The sequence below is a fragment of the Aethalodelphis obliquidens genome, unplaced genomic scaffold (genome assembly GCF_003676395.1).
Source record: "Aethalodelphis obliquidens isolate GAN/ISIS:26980383/991018 unplaced genomic scaffold, ASM367639v1 scaffold94, whole genome shotgun sequence".
Lineage (NCBI taxonomy): Eukaryota > Metazoa > Chordata > Mammalia > Artiodactyla > Delphinidae > Aethalodelphis > Aethalodelphis obliquidens.
The window spans coordinates 2,326,766-2,346,257 of NW_020838038.1; the positions used below are offsets into that span (position 1 = coordinate 2,326,766).

Here is a 19,492-nt window from a genome sequence, read left to right on the forward strand (position 1 = left end):
ACCTTCTTGATCATAATTGCTTAAATGTGTCAATTACTTTATTTCTTAGAAGGATCATGTCTTTTGATTCATACCAAGGGTAGTAAGAATCCACCTCTTTTTTTAATATTTATTTATTTGGCTGCATCAGATCTTAGTTGTGGCACATGAGATCTTTCATTGTGGCATGCAGGCTCTCTAGTTGTGGCACGAGGGCCCTGTAGTTGTGGCGCGTGGGCTCTAGAACCTGCGGGCTTCGCTGCCTCGTGGCATGTGGGATCTTAGTTCCCCAACCAGCGATCGGACCAGGGATCGAACCTGCGTCCCCTGCATTGGAAGGCAGATTCTTAACCACTGGACCACCAGGGAAGTCCCAGAATCCACCTCTTTTTGATGTAGCGGAACCAAATCCAGCATGGTCACCAAAGGCCCATGTCCCTGTGCTGCTCTTTATCTACACCTCCATCATTGCTCTTAGACTATTGACAGCAACTTAAAGGCCTGTACTCTAGATTCAAACTGCATGCATTCGTATCCTGGCTCTGCCACTTCCTGGCTGAGTAAGGTTTGGTCATTTATTTAAGTTCTCTGCGCCTCAGTTTCATAATCTGTACAATGATGATAAAAATATTTGCCTCTAGGTTTGTTGTAATGCTTCAATGAGATATTCTAATGCAAAGCACTTTAAACAGTTACTTATTATTTTTTTCCTCTTCTACAATAACATGTACAACTTTGGAATAAGGAGAAGTAGTGGAAACTTTTTTTAAAGGCTTGGTTACTGCCATTTCACCTGGACCTGGAAGACTTGTTTTTTGGGTAAAGAAATGTTTTCCCTGTGTGAAGGTTTCATAACCACAGTCAAGCAGGCCCATGAGCCCTGCCATTTAAAGTGGCTCCTCTCTTGTACCTATGACACTCATACCTACACCCTGGGAATGAGGACAGTGGTCCAGCTCCTGAGATTCTACAGGATAACCACTAAAGTCTCTTTGAATTCTATGCAATGATACATGGCTATGGGTGACCAGAACTTGAGATGGACACTCGCTGAATTTCATACCATGTGGTGGCATTCTGATTTCCTTGTGACCTTGACCAAGCTTTGAACAGGTAAGTGAAAGGGATGGAGGCCCACCGTGAAGTTAGTCATAGAACCAGTGTTTAGCACGATCATCTGAGAAAGAGAAAAGGAGCCTTTTAAAGTTTTTCCAAGTTAAATCAGGAGAGTTAACTTGTGGAGTGGAGGGTGGTCTCATAATTTTAAAAATTGGCCCTGGAAATTAAAATTTATCAGAAAAAAATGAATTCTGTAGAGACAAGGGCAAAATTGTTTATTTAGGAAGGGAAAATGTTACCCAAATAGAGTTTCTGTGAATATGAGTGTAAAATAAAAAGGAAGGAGAGAGAAGTGACTTAATGGAATTGTCTCTAAAACGTGTAAGTCCCAACATTACCCCCGGGACCCCTAATTCTAGAGTTCGTTGGTCACTGTAAAATCATAACACCTTCAGTGTATCTTTAACAGATTTTAAGGAACATACTAAGCAAATGGACAAGTTTTGATTTGGCCATAAAATGTGAGAGCTATGATTCTCTAGGATTAATGAATAACATTTGTTTATTTGATTTCCTTTAGGAAATCATTCTAAAATCTGTTTACATATCTGTCCTCTCCAGGATGAATTTTGTGTTGGTTCAGCAGATTGTTTACTGCTTTTTCTTCTTCTTCCTTTTTTTTTTTTTTTTTTTATCTTCCTGCTCAGTGCCCAACCCAAGTTCAAAGGCTGATGAGAGAGAAAATCTCATGAGGAGTTTTTACTCTAGGGAAGTTGTTCAGTGGATGGGATCTTGGCGCACAGAGCAAGATGTCAGGCTCTTTCTGGCTCCTTCTCAGCCTTGTTGCTGTAACGGCTGCTCAATCCGCCACTGAGGAACGGGCCAAGACATTTTTGCAGAAGTTTGACCGTGAAGCTGAAGACCTGTCTTATCAAAGTTCACTTGCTTCTTGGAATTATAACACCAATATTACCGATGAGAATGTCCAAAAGATGGTGAGTTCTCTCCTATAGCTGCATAAGGATATCAGTTGCTTCTTAAAAATCAGCTTACTGCCCAGGAAACTGAAAAGGGAAATCAAAGAAATGCTCCGAGCTGTGAGGTTGGATGTTTGCCTCAGTATTTCTGATTCTGGAGTCCCAGATGCCGAACAATTGACCTTTGGTTCATTTGGAAAATTGTTAACAAAATAATTCACTGGTCTCAGTCCAGATTCTTGGAAACCAGTGAACATGCTTTAGAAAGTTGCCACCATAATTCTCATCATAGTCAGGCTTTCAAAGCAGTTCATAGAAATGCCATAAGTTATTGAGTTAATAATTTTCCCAAGCCTACAATGTCAACAGGAATGTCTAAAGACTCTCTACAAATGATCTATTAACTGAGAAAAATGCAACTGGAGGCTTAGTGAAAGAGCTAGCCAGTAATTAAGATTACCAGGGGTCGGGTGAGGCTGGACTTGGGAATTCCTTCCTTAATGGTCTCGGAGCTCCGAGGGACTTCCAGAGCATACGGGATCCACAGAACCCTCCGAGAAAAACCATAATCAAACCAATTCTGACAGATCTCAGAATGCTCTGGGAAAGCAAGATGTTTTGTTTGACAAGTGCAAGGATTTAGGGGATTTCTTCCCTCACAGATCCCAAAGCAGTGCTGAAAATGGAGTGACATTATTTAAGAAAAGTTTTTATGACACTTGTACAGCAATACATTCTTTCAAAAATGTAGCTCAGAAGCTTCTTTTCTCAAATAGTCGGTTGCATGTAAATTAAATTACTGCTGCTCTCTGGACAGATCCAATCTGAGACCTGCTGCCTCATCTGAATTCCTCAGGAGATTTTTTCCCCCTAGTTTTCTAAAGCTTAAAGAGATCCAGGAGATTTTGACAGCCCAGTGTTGTCATAGGAGAGCATTTTTCTTGTCTCATAGTTTGGTCTTACCTCTCTTCACCTCTTCACTGTTGCTTTTTTCTCACTTTTTATTTGATCTTTGTTGGAGGTACCTGAAGTGCATTGTGCATTTGTTTTCATTCTCTTTTTTTTTAAACATCTTTATTGGAGTATAATTGCTTTACAATGGTGTGTTAGTTTCTGCTTTATAACAAAGTGAATCAGCTATACCTATACATATATCCCCATATCTCCTCCCTCTGGCGTCTCCCTTCCACCCTCCAGAAAGAGAAAAACAAATACGGTATGCTAACACCGTATATATGGAATCTAAAAAAAAAAAAAAAAAAAAAAAAGGTTCTGTTTTCATTCTTAGCCGAATTGTCCGCAGGTGGTGGTGAAGTTCGACCGGCATCATGCCTAAGAGGTCTGGAGTCAGACTGCTGAGGTCCAAACCCTGGCTCCACCACTTTCTACCTGGGTGAACGTGAGCTAGTTAATGAACCTTTCTCCGCCTTAGTTTTTCTGCCTGTGAAAAACAGCGTAACACTCATATTTGCCTCATAGGGTTGCTGGGACGACAGTTAATACACAAAACCACCAAAATAGTGCTCAATGCTTGTGAGCCTGGGAGAACAATACGATATCATTGCTGTGAATGTGAAAGGGAGTTATAATTGCTCAAGAGACATGTAACAGTTCTGTTGAGGGCCCGCTTGCTGAGAAGGGCATGTTGTACGCCCAGATGTAGTGATGTTTGTTGAATTCACGTTTGGATCTTAAGTGCTGTCATTTTTGAATTGCACTTGTTGATTAGAGGAAAGGCCAGAAATGAAAGGGCACAAATCCACAAAGTGTGGTCGAACTGCAGACAGTATGGGCCCTTTAAAGAAAAGTGAAAATATCTGAATGCAAGAAGCAAGCAGGGGGCCCAATATGTCCTTCCTCCAGCAATGGTGAAGGGCACGTTAGTGCATTAGTGCACCTGTGTGGATTTACCTGGGGAGGGGGCAATGCACAGGGAGAGCAATAGCTCTTCTGTTCTCTTATCACATATATTGAGATCCCCTGATGAAACGGGCACTGCAGCTGGTGGTACAAGAGGCACGAAATGAGCAGGAGACTGAGATATGATCTGCTGCCGGTGGCTATCAATAGAAAGAACTGGAGAAACGGAGCGTGTTCCCCAAGAGCCACTGGAGTGATTTAGGGCGATCAGAGAGAGTTAGAAGAGAAAGCAGAGTTAGCTCTCCAAAGCCTGACTCAAAAAGAAAAAAAAAACTGAGTCTGAGCGGGAACAAGAAAGGATAGAGTGTTCCCAGTTGTATCAGCCAACTCTCTTCAGACTAGAAAGGTGGTGCCTTTGAAAGCTCAAAAGAGAGAAATTTACAATAAATAGGAGGAGGTGCTGTTTACATTACAGGTGGTAAAACTGGTAAGACTTGTAAAACTAGGCCATTCTTTAATCTAAAACAGTGAGACATTGAAAACTATAAGTCGGTTTTCGTAGTATTTAAGTGAATGTAAGGATTGCAGATCCACTGTGGGTAAGGAAGTATGGTTAAGTGCATTTATGGACCCAGTTCTTTACCTTTTCCTATATCAACACCCAAGGTTATGTCACTTTGCAGTGCCATCCCACTGAAGGTGATGTGATCGTGTCCTTCGCCATGTGACTTACTTTGACCAATGGACTGTTAGCAGATGTGATGCAAGTAGAGGCTTGGAAGGGACTTGAACAGTGGGGCTTGTTCTTTGCACCTTTGGCTTTGCTATGAGAACATGCCTGGGTTGGCCAGCTAAAGAGTGAGGGAATGTGTGGAATAGTTGTCCCGTCTGAAACCAATCCCCCAGAGTTGTAAGCAAATCCAGCCAAGATCAGCAGAGCTGCCTGGTAACCCTCAGTGATTCTAGGCACGTAAACAATGAACACATGCCATTGAGATTTTTGGTTGTTTGTTCTGTAGTATTATTGTAGCAATAGGTAAGTAATACAGGAAGAGAAATTTGGGCTGTATGACATGTGTCTGTTCATATCCTATCAGGGTGACATTATTGAGGGCAATCTGCCATTTCCTAATTATCCCTTGGCATAACTTTCAGAGTCAGAATATTGGGCTTGTCAGCCAATCAGTCTGACGCAGTATGGCGATTCTCAGATCAAGTCATGAGACTATAGCTTAAAATAATAGAAGGCAGCAAAACTTGATCAGTATAGTGTCCCCAAATCTCCCTGCTTAGGAGAGGCCCATCAGACAGAGATAAGGAAAAAAGCTTGGTTCAAAACAGGTTTCCAGAGAATTCAGAAACTCACTGAAGATTAATTACCAAATACTTGCTTTAGGGCAAATACTGTTCTCATGTTTGAGATCGAACATTCACCAATTAAACTGTAATTCTCTTCTCAGTAAAATGACGTTACTTTTTTGCATTGCCCCTTTGTAAGTTTATTGTTGGTTTTATTTTTGAAAGAGTCCTTTGTCAGTCAAAAGGATTTCTTTTTTCTTTTTCTTTCTTTTCTTTTTTTTTGCAAAGTCGGAAGCTCTCTAGCAACATAGGAGGTCCCTGGACAATTTTTTCATCCCTGGAAGAGAGCGAAAGGATCCCGTCACTGGCAGGGGCATCCTGGTTCACTGTTCCAGTATTTGACAGTAACTACTACAGCTGCCCCAAATTCCTGTGCGTGCAGCTGAAGGGCGTGTTGAAGACTGCCCTGTTGGAGCCCTGGAGGTCTCCAAAAACACTTCATAAATATTTCTTGTTGAGTTATCAGAAGTTGTAAAGAGAGAGCAGGAGGCCCACACTTACCCTTTGGGTGGTCAGGGCCCTTAGAGTCCTTGGGCACACCTGCTTCCTAAACCTTTTCCGCTGTCTTTAGGGCTGGGGGCACAGGGAACCCAGAGAAGGGTCATTTTAAACTGCTATTCTGTACCCAAGGAAAGAATGTAGACGCCAACCCTGTCTCCAATGAATCTGTCCCACACTCCCCAACACATACAAGTACCTACACCCAGGTACAGGGGTTGGGAAAAGTCAGTGTGATGCAAATACAGTGGAATTCAGGGAATCTGATGCTATCTTGACTCTCCTGAGCTGGCTGTGATACCTTGGGCAAGTCACTTAATTTTGTCTCTTGAAACATAAGAGGGTGGATGGGCCCAGCCAAGATTTTTCAGTGGATAACTGGTGAATGAATAAGTTCCACATGTGGAGGACTAACATGAGTCAAGTGCATTGGAGGCCTGTTCATACTAGTTTTTCTTTGTCATGAAAACTTGATGATGTCCCAGTTGAGTGATGTAATTTGGTGAAACTGAACTTGAGCAACTCAAAATGACATGTTTAATTCCATCCAAATTTGACACAGTTACTCACTGATCTAAGCACTCTGACAGGACACCAGGCAGCCACGAGCTACACCCAGGGAAAGCGGCCTGGTGGTCAGGAACTGCCGCTGCTTCTTAGTGTGTGCCAGGTAACTGGGCAAAAGAGAATTCATTTAATTTTGGCTAAATCCTTTGGTTTGGAGCGGTTCCATGGGTGTTTCAGAGCCAGTTATAGGAGCTAGGGAATAAGGTGGGGTTTTTTTTCTTTGCTTTTACTATTGAGCGCTTTTAACAACAGCTTTGTTGAGATACAATTATGCACCATAAAATTCACCAATTTAAAGTCTACAATTCAATGCTTTTTAGTATATTTGCAGAATTGTACAACTGTCATCACCATCTCATTTTAGAACATTTCCATCATCCCAAAAGAAACTACACGCCCATTAGTAATCATTCTTCCTCCCCCGTCCCCAGCTCTAAGCAACCACTGATCTACTTTCTGTCTCTATAGATCTGCCTATTCTGGACATGTCATATAAATGGAATTATACACTAGGTGGTCTTTCGTGACTGGCTTCTTTCACTTTGCATGCCGTAGCATGTATCATTACTTGGTTCCATTTTATTGCCAAATAGTATTCCATTATATGGATTTTTTTTAAACTTTTCATTGTAAAAATTGTCAAACACATAAAAGAAGGACTAGTATGTTGAATCTCCTTATACCCATCACCCAGCTTCAGCAATTGTCAACACTTTGGCCAATCTTGTTTTATTTTTCTACCCAACCCCATGTTTATTGGATTATTTTGAAGGAAATCCCCAACATCATATAACTATATGTTACGTGTAAATATTTCACCTTCTAGCTCTCAAAGTAAGAATTTTTAAAACAACCTTAATAACAGTACCATGTCAAAAACATGATAATAATTCCTCAATACCATCAAATATCTAGTCAGTATTCAAATGTACCCTAATGTCTCATTTAAAAAAATTTCAGCTGGTTTGTTTGAATCAGGATCTAACAAGGTCCTCTCTTGATCATTTTAGCAGATGTACTTTAGGTCTTTTTTAGCCTATAGAGTCCCTCCATCATTTTTCTGTTTGTTTTGTTTTGTTTTGCAGTTTATTCGCAGAAGTACTGAACTGTTAGTCCTATAGAAACTCCCACTTTCTGGATTTGCTGATTATGTCCCTATAATATTGCTTAACATGCTCTTTTGACCCCTGTGTTTTCTGTAAATGTATAGATCCGGGGCAGAGGTCAGCACACTTTTTCCATAAAAGGCCAGGTAGTAAATATTTCAGGCTTTGTGAGCCTCTATTCAACTCTGCCATTGTAGACCAGTCAACTCTGCCATTGTAGCACAAAAGCAGCCATAGACAGCCCACAAATGGGTGTGAATATGTTGCAATAAAACTTCATTTACAAAAACAAATGGTGGGCAGAGTCCTGATCTAGAGACCTGATCAAAATCAGGTTTCACTTGTGAATTTTTTTAATAGGTGTGGAAAATGAATTTACACTACTAGCAGGGTGCAGGAATATTGAGCCAAGAAATTAACAAAAAACTTGTTCAGGTTCCTAGAGCTCTGGTAAAAAGAAGCAAATTTAAAAATCTGTAGGGACCCTTTTATGAGCCAAAGCTCAAGGCATTCCTACTTTATGTAACAGATACAAATAAATTTAAGATAGACTAAAAATTAAATAGGAAAAGTAAGACAAACTTTTATAAGGATATATAGGTGACTCTTGGTTGGACATGGTTTATTATTATTTTTTTATAGATAAGATTTCTTTTTTATATTTATTTTTATTTATTATCATTTATTGTTGGCTGCACTGGGTCTTCGTTGCTGCGCATGGGCTTTCTCTAGATGTGGCGAGCGGGGGCTACTCTTCATTGGGGAGCGCAGGCTTCTCATTGCGATGGCTTCTCTTGTTGCAGAGCACGGGCTCTAGGTGCACGGGCTTCAGTAGTTGTGGTGCGCAGCCTCAGCAGTTGTGGCTCATGGGCTCTAGAGTGCAGGCTGAGTAGTTGTGGTGCACAGACTTAGTTGCTCTATGGAGTGTGGGATCTTCCCGGACCAGGGCTTGAACCCGTGTCCCCTGCATTGGCAGGCGGATTCTTTTTTTTTTTTTTTAATTTTTTTAACATCTTTATTGGAGTATAACAATGGTATGTTAGTTTCTGCTTTATAACAAAGTGAATCAGTTATACATATGCATATATCCCCATATCTCTTCCCTCTTGTGTCTCCCTCCCTCCCACCCTCCCTATCCCACCCCTCTAGGTGGGCACAAAGCACCGAGCTGATCTCCCTGTGCTATGTGGCTGCTTCCCACTAGCTATCTATTTTACGTTTGGTAGTGTATATATGTCCATGCCACTCTCTCACTTTGTCCCATCTTACCCTTCCCCCTCCCCATATCCTCAAGTCCATTCTCCAGTAGGTCTGCGTCTTTTTTCCCATCTTGCCCCTAGGTTCTTCATGACCATTTTTGTTTGTTTGTTTTTTAGATTCCATATGTATGTGTTAGCATATGGTATTTGTTTTCCTCTTTCTGACTTACTTCACTCTGTATGACAGACTCTAGGTCCATCCACCTCACTATAAATAACTCAATTTTGTTTCTTTTTATGGCTGAGTAATAGTCCATTGTATATATATTATGCCACATCTTCTTTATCCATTCATCTGTTGATGGACACTTAGATTGCTTCCATGTCCTGGCTATTGTAAGTAGAGCTGCAATGAACATTGTGGTACATGACTCTTTTTGAATTATGGTTTTCTCAGGGTATATGCCCAGTAGTGGGATAGCTGAGTCGTATGGTAGTTCTATTTTTAGTTTTTTAAGGAACCTCCATACTGTTCTCCATAGTGGCTGTATCAATTTACATTCCCACCAACAGTGCAAGAGGGTTCCCTTTTCTCCACACCCTCTCCAGCATTTATTGTTTCTAGATTTTTTGATGATGGCCATTCTGACTGGTCTGAGATGATATCTCATTGTAGTTTTGATTTGCATTTCTCTAATGATTAATGATGTTGAGCATTCTTTCATGTGTTTGTTGGCAATCTGTATATCTTCTGTGGAGAAATGTCTGTTTAGGTCTTCTGCCCATGTTTGGATTGGGTTGTTTGTTTTTTTGATATTGAGCTGCATGAGCTACTTGTAAATTTTGGAGATTAATCCTTTGTCAGTTGCTTCATTTGCAAATATTCTCTCCCATTCTGAGGGTTGTCTTTCCGTCTTGTTTATGGTTTCCTTTGCTGTGCAAAAGCTTTTAAGTTTCATTAGGTCCCATTTGTTTATTTTTGTTTTTATTTCCATTTCTCTAGGAGATGGGTCAAAAAGGATCTTGCTGTGATTTATGTCATAGAGTGTTCTGCCTATGTTTTCCTCTAAGAGTTTTATAATGTCTGGCCTTAACATTTAGGTCTTTAATCCATTTTGAGTTTATTTTTGTGTATGGTGTTAGGGAGTGTTCTAATGTCATTCTCTTACATGTACCTGTCCAGTTTTCCCAGCACCACTTACTGAAGAGGCTGTCTTTTCTCCATTGTATATTCTTGCCTCCTTTATCAAAGATAAGGTGACCATATGTGCGTGAGTTTATCTCTGGGCTTTCTATCCTGTTCCATTGGTCTATATTTCTGTTTTTGTGCCAGTACCATACTGTCTTGATTACTGTAGCTTTGTGGTATAGTCTGAAGTCCGAGAGGGCAGGCGGATTCTTAACCACTGTGCTACTAGGGAAGCCCAGGAATGGTTTATTAAATGACTTTTGTTTTAGAATGATTTATTAAATAAGAGACAAAAGGATCAATCTATAAAGGAAAAGACTGAGCAAATCAGTTGCATTAGGATTAGAAAGAAACTTCTGTGCACTAAAAGGCATCATAAACCTACACACACAGACACACACAGGACAAGAAGCAGAGCTTGAGAAAACATTTGTGATACATATAATTAACAAAAGATTAACAGTCAGAATCTATAAAGAAATTTTACTAAGTGTTAAAAAAGGCAGAAATTCACTAGAAAAATAGGGAAAAGATATGAGCAGCAAATGCATAAAGGAGGAAATTTGAATATATATATATATTTATATACCTCATATATATGTTTAACCTCATTAATAATCAGAGGGATAACATTATATTAATAATGAAACACCGAGTTGACATAAAATCAGATTTACCAAGATTTAACAATATCTACAGGAGCTGAAAATTGCTTTAACCCATCAATTCCACTTCTAAGAATATGTGGGGTTTTTTAAATTAATTAATTAATTTTTGGCTGTGTTGTGTCTTCGTTGCCGTGAGGGCTTTCTCTAGTTGTGGCGAGCGGGGGCTACTCATCGTTGCAGTGTGCGGGCTCATTGTGGTGGCTTGTCTTGTTGCGGAGCATGGGCTCTAGACATGCAGGCTTCAGTAGTTGTGTCATGTGGGCTCAGTAGTTGTGGCTCACGGGCTCTAGAGCGCAGGCTCAGTAGTTGTGGCACGTGGGCTTAGTTGCTCCGCGGCATGTGGGATCTTCCTGGACCAGGGATTGAACCCGTGTCCCCTGCATTGGCAGGTGGATTCTTAACCACCGTGCCACCAGGGAAGTCCTACCATTTCTTTTTTGTAGTGAGAACATTTAAGATCTACTCTCTTAGGAACTTTTGAGTATATAATATGGTATTATTGATTCTAACCACTAAATAAATATGTCTCAAGCAACTATTGCAAAGTGTCAACGTTTAAAAAATCTGAGTAGAGGTTTTCGTGATATTTGCTATGTTACTTATACTACATTATATTTTTTATTATGAAATATCTCAAATATATATCTAGTGGGCCACTTTCTGGCAGGACCCAGTTTCAGGTGTGAGTGGATTTTTCTTTTTCCCTATGAGATAAAATTCAGCCATACCCCTTCCTCCCATCTGAAAAAAGAAAAAATAAATTTTTGATTCTCATGGCAAAACAATATTGTTGTAATTTAGATTACCTACTTCCTTGAATAGAATAAGCTGTTTTTAAAAATATGCAAGTATCTGGGCATATTTGAAAAGTAACCAAGGCAGTTTTCATCTTTGAATCTGATGTGGTTTTGAGAGCTATATATGAAAACTGGACCAGCATATGGGACCTGAGCGTGGAGGGTTCCCTGGGAGCCTGTTGGGCTCCAAGTCACTGTTTGGATGCTAAGGTTCCGTTCAGTTTTTCATCTTCTGTCTTCAGGGAACTCTCATACCTACAGGGGAAGAAGTGGTTTAGGGGTTGATAGTGAACTATAGAAAAAAAGAAAATGAGATTTTAATTGTTTTCATTTCAAACAACTTATCACAAAAGCATTTTAATTGTTTATATAAAACTATCATAATTTGTGTAGAGACCACAGACCTATGGCTTAAGACGAAGCTCATATGAAAACATTTAAAAGCATAATGAAATCATATTTAACTTGCATATCATTAGGGCCAAAAAGAGCAGGATATCTTTTGGAGTGTTTTAAAATATAATTTAGGATTTTACATCTTCAGTCCTTGAAATTACAAAGGATCTCTTGTAGGATGAGAATATGGTATCCACTGTAGTTATATGTAGGAAGTCAGAGAGGGTTCTAACTTCCTGTGATTGTACTGAGTAATGTGTGTCTTGACCCCAAACCCCCATCAATGGCTGTGGAAACTTTTGCTGTGTTAGCTGCTGCTCTCCTGCCTTTGCACAGAGGCAGTATGGGATGCCACTTATTTGATTTGTAATGGTTCCTTTTGAACCCTGTAACTACGTAGGTTACTGTATATGCTTCAATTCGTTCATCATTCAAATCCAAAAATGACATATAGCTCTCAAGCACTGTCTGTGTTACTTGGTTGGCATGTATGAACTGACTTTGATTCTCTGTATAACTTCTAAGCTGTCAGTTTTATGTAGGCTTGGGAGCCTTATAGCATGAATATGGAATAGATTGTAAGCAGTATTAAAAAGAACAGCTTGGGATGGAACAGTGTGTCCTCAGGGGCCAAAATTCAAGGCAACATAAAGTAATTTTTTTGTGACATAAAGTATAACACTTGTATATGGTAGCGATAAATAAAATAAAACAGATATCTTCAAAGTTCCCACATGCAGTATAATTTTTAAAAAATATTTTAAGATTGGGGCCTTTTGGGAATAATGAGCTGTTTCCAAAGTAGATTGAAAAGAAAAGAATTGCCTTAATTTGGGATCAAAGTTTTACTAGAAATTTTGCTGTCAGTCATTCTGGATTGGATGAAAAAGGGTAGGGACTGAGAGGTGAGTGGTGGGTTGCATGAATGAATTTGTGCTGTAGACCGAACTCCTCTTTCCATAGCTCACTCCCTCTCATTCGGGCATGTTAGAGACAAGAACAGAATATGTCGAACCTATAGCCAGTGGTTAAGAGCATTAGCTTTGGAGGTAAACATTTCTGGGTTGACACCCTGTTTCTTCCAGTTGCTAGCTGTGTGACCTAGGCAAAGTTACTTACCTGCTCTGTGCCTCCTTTCCCTCATTTGTGAAGTGGAGACAATCACAACTACCTCACAAGATTGTTTGTGAAGATTAACTGAGAAGTAGTTCCTGAGGGGTTGTGTGTGCTCAATAAAGAGGAATCTTTTTCCATTTCACTGCAGCTATTCCCTTCATCTCTTGTCTGATCCGTTGTTGTCCCTTTCCTGCACCACTTTCATCATGTCACACACCTGCTTGCAACCCCTAAGTGACTCCCTAGTATTTACAGGATAAAAGTAAAATTCCTTGGTCTAGAGAGTGCAGTCATGTCTGGAGTCCTGCTTTGGAATCTGTGCTAGTTTTCTATTGAGTAAGAGATTACTACAAGCGTAGTAGCTTAAAACAACACACACTTGTTATCTCACAGTTCCTGTGGGGCGGGACTCCAGGCACACCTTAGCTGGATCTGCTTCTGAGTCTCATAAGCTTACAGTCAAGGTCCCGGCTAGAGCTGTGGTCTCATCTGCAGCTCAACTGGGGATGAATCCACTTCCAAGCTAATGTGGTTAGTGGTAGCATTTAGATCCTCATATGTTGCTGAACTGAGGTCCTTAGGATGTCAGTCAGAGGCCATCTTCAATTCCTCACCATGTGGCCCTATCCATAGGATAGTTCACAACATGGCATCTTGCTGCATCAAAATCAGCAAGGGAGAGTCTTCTGGCAAGATAAAAATGGCAACCTTATGTAACATAAACATGTATATCCTGTCACTTTTGCTATATTCTCCCAGTTAGAAGTGAGGCACAGGTCCTGCTCACCCTCAAGGGGAGGGGGACACACAAGGGTGCCCCAGCAGGAAGGAGGGATCACAGGAGCCATCTTAGTGTCTGCCCACCACAGGATCCAGGATTCAGATGCCGGCATTTAGTTACCAGCTCCACTTTTTATTTCTCTTAGCCCCTTTCTACACATAGGAAAAATGGAAATAGAATAATTTTCTATCTCGTGGGGTTGTTAAGAAGACCAAATGAGGTAAATTATTTTGCAAAGTACTCTACACCCATCTATCTCCTACCTACTTTAAGGTCTGTCTTAAGTTCCACCTCCTCCAGGAGGGCTTGCCAAATCTGGTCCCTGTAACAGGAACTGCTTAGCCCCACTCATAGTTTATACATTATCATATGCTCTTGTTTCAGTAGTGAAACATTCATGATGCGTATCTTATCTGTTTGATAAAACTGTCAGCCACTTAAGGACAAGGACTTTTTTCCCTGTAAGTGATAAAGTAGCTATGATTTTTAAATGCTTGGGATATATCAGGCACTTTGATAGGCATTATATCGCTTGTTAAATTTTCTCGCCTTTACAGCAACCCTTTGAGGTAAGTTCTACTATTATTACTCTCATTTTCCGAGTAAGGTAACATGACTCAGAGAGGCTAAGTAATTTGTTCAGGGTCACAATAGCTAGTCAGAAGTGTCTGACTCAAGGAATGGAGTTCTTACTTGCCTCATATGCTACCTCTTTTATAGGGTCTGGAGAAGTACAATGTACAAAATAGTTGCTCATTTCAGTCTTTGATAAATGGAAATGAGCTTGTGTGCTGAGAGAAGACTGCATTGGATAAGTCTGGAGAAGTCCACTTGCTTACTGATGGTCAAGATGGGGGGGCAAGTGAATCCTGGCATCATCACCTGCTTATTGGTTTCTTTTGCTGGTAGAAAATCACCACAGCTACCAAATGGCCATGTTCTGGGCAACCTTGACTGGGGATCATACTTTAAGATCAGAATCTCTGGTAAATCATGGCACCATGGAGCTTCCTGTAAACTGGTTCTCATTTCTTACGGTTCTCATCGCCATGAGGAGCTGTATGCCCAGGAAGTCCGCTCTGAGCTCTGCTGGACTCTCCCTTTAGAGCACTCGTCCTTGAATCCTTGAACAACTCGCCCACGTCACAAGTGCTAAGACCATACCTTCCAGGGCCTCACAACATGAATCATCTGTGAGAATTCACTTCCGGTTCTGGGGACAGGACCCTTGGGAAAACTAAGCACTAGGTCAGAAAGAGAGTGTGACCAAGTGTGGCTTGGTCACTCTTAACCTAAACTTTGACCTTCAGCAAAGTAGAGAATTAAATCACTCAGGAAATATTAAATGTTCCACCAGATGCTCTTTGGACTATATCTTCTGTTCTATCTATTCGAGCAGTGCCATTCTAACTTCAACTTTATTACTATTATTATTATTTTTTTTGTCGTTTCAGAATGCAGCCGGGGCCAAATGGTCTGCCTTTTATGAAGAACAATCCAGGATTGCCAAAACTTATCCACTAGAAGAAATTCGGAATCTCACACTCAAGCGTCAATTGCAGGTCCTTCAGCAGAGTGGGACCTCAGTGCTCTCAGCAGACAAGAGCAAACGAGTACGTGACATGCTAGCATTGACCCCAAGAGTTGAAATATTGGGGAAATCTTAAACATTAATATCACCCCTGGCTGCTGCCTTTATCTGCCAAGATAGCAATGCTCACAATAGAAAGAGCTCTGTGCCTCGGTAGGGTGGCCACGTAACTTATCATCCAAACCGATATCCTTTGAGAGTGAAGTAGGACACTGGTATGTTGGGACACATTGTTAAAGCACGATTCTAAGGGCGCTGTGGTGTATATGGACACAGTGACAGAGGTCACCTTCCTGAGGACCAGGCACTTAGTCCATGTCCGTGCTTCTCAACCGGGAGTGATTTTGCCCGCCAGGGACATTTGACAATATCTGGAGACATTTTTGGTTTTTACAACTGTTGAGGGGTGCTGTTGGCATCTGGCGGGTAGGGATGCTGCTAAACACTACAAGGCGCAAGGAAGCCCCCAAAGACAAGAGTCGTCTGGTCCAAAGCGTCAGTGGTGCTAAGCTTGAGAAGCCCTGCATATCGTCTGATCCTCCCCCACCCCTTTGACTCTTGACTCTCCTCTGCAACTTCTTTAACAAATGGCTAAACCACCCCAGCTCAAACTGCTTCAGGGATGGGCGACTTACTTCTTTCCAAGAGGCCAGTTCCGTATGTGGGTCCCTCTAACTGATGGCAAGATACTCCTTCCATTGAGCATAAAGTGCTTTTCCTCCACTCTGTACCGCCTTCTCGAGCCAAATTGCTCTCTCCCATAATGGTCTTTAAATAAAGGAAGGCAGGTAATTTTTTTTTTAACTAGTTGAGTCTTTTCTTCTCTAGGCTAAACATCCTTCACTCTGTCCATTTTTCCTTATACGATGGTTTCAAGTTCCCTAACCAGTCCTAGTTGCTGGCTTCATTTTGTCAGTATCCTTGGACTGAACACAGCCCTCCGAGTGGGTTTGGGTCTGCCTGGAGGTGAGCAGGGGTACGACATCCTGCCTCCTGTGCTTTACATCTACTAAGACAGCCCAGGATTACATTAGGCTCCTGTTTGCTTGCTTTGGTTTTTTGACAGTCAAATTCCATGGTTGATTCATCTCAACATCACTGTCAAGAAAGTCTCCAAATCTCTTCCACCAATGTTGCTCCAAAAATGATACCTTTGAAAATTCTATTCTTATGTAGGTAGTTTGTCTAAATTCAAGAAAGCCTACATTCACCCCTGTTAAAATAAAAATCTCTCATCCTATCTCTCTAGCCCAGGAGTCAGCAAACTTTCTTTCTGTAAAGGGAACGATAGTAGATATTTTAGGTTAGTGGGCCATACTGTCTCTGTCCCACTGAGTCAGTCTGCTCTTGTTGCGGGAAATCAGCCGCAGCTAACACAGAAACAAATGGGCATGGCTGTGTTCCAATAAAACTTTACAAAAACAGGCAGCAGACAGGATTCGGTCTGCAAATCATAATTTACAGACCCTTGATTTGATCTATTGAAATATTTTTATCTAAAAGATTTGCCTATTTAACATCAAAGTCTTTCTCAGCTGCTTGCCCTCTGGTACTGTGTTCTTATCTGCATCTATAAAAAGAAAAATGCACGATAAGGACAAAGGTCAAACCATATGGCCTGTGTCTTCCTACAAGCTGTTGTTTATTATTCTGCATTCTTTGGGGCCCATTATTCAAATAGTTATTAATCCACTTTATTTTATCCATTTCGCCCTGCCCCATCTTTTCCACAAGGACACCGTCTTGCCCGTTGCTCTGTTACAATCTAGAGCTTGGTCTAGTCTAGGTGGAAACTGGACATTGTATTTTAAAAAGATCCCCAGATAATTCTGATGTGCAGCCAGGATTAAAAATCACTGAAATGCGTGTAAGAAGAGCTTGAAGTGTTTGGGAGGAGGGGAGACTCAAGGATGCATGAATTCAATGGAGAGGAAGGAGGGGAGATGGAAAAAGCAGGTAGAGAAAGAGAGCAGGAGGGGTTTTGTGCCATGGTAAGGGACTTGGGTTTATTCCTTTGGACTGTGGGATCTTGTTGAAGTTTTAAGCATGAGATCTGTTTCATGTTTTAGGATAATGGCTCTTGTAGTAGAGTGAAGGAATAACGGAAGAGAGAAATAGGAGAAGGGGAAACAGGGCCGTTCATCCAGTGATTCTTAAATCATCTATGGGAGAGAACCAGTCCCTCCCTCCCTCCCTCCCTCCCTTCCTTCCTTCCTTCCTTTCTTCCTTCCTTCCTTCCTTCTTTCCTTTCTTCCTTCCTCCCTCCCTTCTTCCCTATCTTTCTTTATTTCCAATCCATTGCAGATCAGTGCTTGGTTAATTTCATTGATCACATGCTTAGCTGTCATAGAAATATCAAATCGTTTTTAAAAGTTTATAAACCTTTATTCTCTCAATTCCTGTGCTTCTCATAGACGAGAAACAAACTATTTGCTGACTTGCACTGGTCCATGGACCATACTTTGAGTAGCACTGCTTTACTCTATTACCTTTATGCTCCTTTACCCACAGGGTAAAAGTTAAACTCTTCAGTAAGGCATAGAAGGCTGCTCATGATCTGCCCCTACTTCCCTCTACTCTCCCATCCTCCATGCCCCTCAATCAACACCACTACCCCAGTTTTCTCTCTCATGTCACCACTCCCTGAAAATGCCTTGTCTTTCTCAACCTTCTTCTGTCTTGTAAGCTCTGTCCTCTACTTCCCTTCTCTACTTGACCAATTCCTACCTCTCTTCCAAGACACAGCTCTATTGTGCCCCCTCTTTGAAGCCATTCCTGAATCTCCAGGTTATTAATTTATCCACACCCCCCCATGCTGCCACATCACTTTTTGGCCACAGTTATAGTACCTGTCACTCTATTATGTAATCATTGGTTTCATGATTGTCTCACTGTCGCATGATTGTGGGGTCCTTGAGGACCAGTGACTTGTTCATGTCATAATTGTCAGAGTGTAGGACATAGCAGATGTTCAACAAATGTGCACTCAGTGAAGGCTGAATGGAATAAGAAATGCACTGCTCTGTGCGTGTGTGGGTGAGAAACATTCTTGGGATTTTGGCAGATCTGTTCTGTTTTGTTTTTTTAGTCACTCCACATATATTTATCATGTGCTTATAAGGCCCGTCTGTGCTAGTCGACGGTGGGAAAATTTAACTGAGGTGTTCCAACCCTACATGAAAGAAGATACTTAGCCAAGAAGATGTGAACTGCTGTATTTTGAGGCATAAAAAAATCACATGGTTGAAAGGACATCTCTGCATTAGCATTCTCTTTTGTACATCTTCCACTTTTAACATTGTTTATTATCTTTAATTTGCAGTTGAACGCAATTCTAAGTACAATGAGCACCATCTACAGTAGTGGGAAAGTTTTGGACCCAAATACACAAGAGTGCTTAGTACTTGAACCAGGTGGGCTATTAATTTTGAGCAGTGATTATAAAATTTCCTTTTTTTATTCCAAGCTTTAAAAATGAGATTAACATTAGATGACGACATTGTGCCTTTCAGATGGATCATCTAAAGAGGGGAAGATTCCAAATGTGTGTGTTTCAGCACACAGATGCTCTTTTAAGTTTTAACAAAACTGCACTGGGAATTTTGTCACACTCAAGTAATCTAATGAAATTAATAGTTCAATGATCTCAGTGGTTTATTTTCTCTGCAGAAATCTTTTGAAACTATAATAAGGGTGAGGAAATGAACGAATCATGAGATTTCATTGAACAACTTTATGACCTTGATGTCTGCCAGCCTTTTAATTCTTTAAATTTCATATAAGTCTTTACAAATAAAAACTTTACAAATGCATGTTTATTTCCCTTTGGGTACTGTGCGATAATAGGTTTGGATGACATAATGGAAAACAGCAAAGACTACAATCGGAGACTCTGGGCTTGGGAAGGCTGGAGGGCTGAGGTCGGCAAGCAGCTGAGGCCATTATATGAAGAGTATGTGGTCCTGGAAAACGAGATGGCCAGAGCCAACAGTGAGTTTGCTGGGCTGTGGCGGTTCTGAAGCTCTCTGCAGGGCTTCGGGGCTATTTCTCATGAATCACCAAGCCTGCCCTTTGATCTAAGGGGTATTCCTAATTTAACAGTCACCTGCTGAACAATTAGGTTACGTGTCTCAAAGAGGAGACCACCAGGGAGTAAGGAAAGGTGAATTGACATTGTACGGTTGAAAGGGCTCAAGAGTGAGACTAAGTTACCAGGCCTCAAACAAATCAGTTGTCTGGGAAGAGCTCAGGCCCCCGAGGGTTCCTGAGGTAGTCTGGGGGATTGATCGATTCTATTTACCAGAAAGGATGAGAGTCAGAGACACCATCTCTCCCCTAAACTCCCATCTG

General features: G+C 41.0%; 1 protein-coding gene across 2 annotated transcripts in view; it reads left to right on the top strand.

The window, feature by feature from the left end:
- Positions 1–278: 278 nt before the first annotated feature.
- ACE2 (angiotensin converting enzyme 2) overlaps positions 279–19,492 on the top strand; it is a 53,878-nt gene continuing 34,664 nt past the window's right edge. Inside the window, exons 1-5 of one of the 2 annotated variants that reach the window (XM_027095797.1) lie at positions 279–1,092; positions 1,746–2,033; positions 15,006–15,164; positions 18,465–18,555; positions 18,989–19,132. In XM_027095797.1, coding sequence (XP_026951598.1) covers positions 1,848–2,033; positions 15,006–15,164; positions 18,465–18,555; positions 18,989–19,132 — 580 coding nt within the window. In that variant the 5' untranslated portion in view covers positions 279–1,092; positions 1,746–1,847. Of the gene's footprint in view, positions 2,034–15,005; positions 15,165–18,464; positions 18,556–18,988; positions 19,133–19,492 lie in introns of both variants that reach the window. The other variant, XM_027095798.1, reaches the window with a different exon arrangement.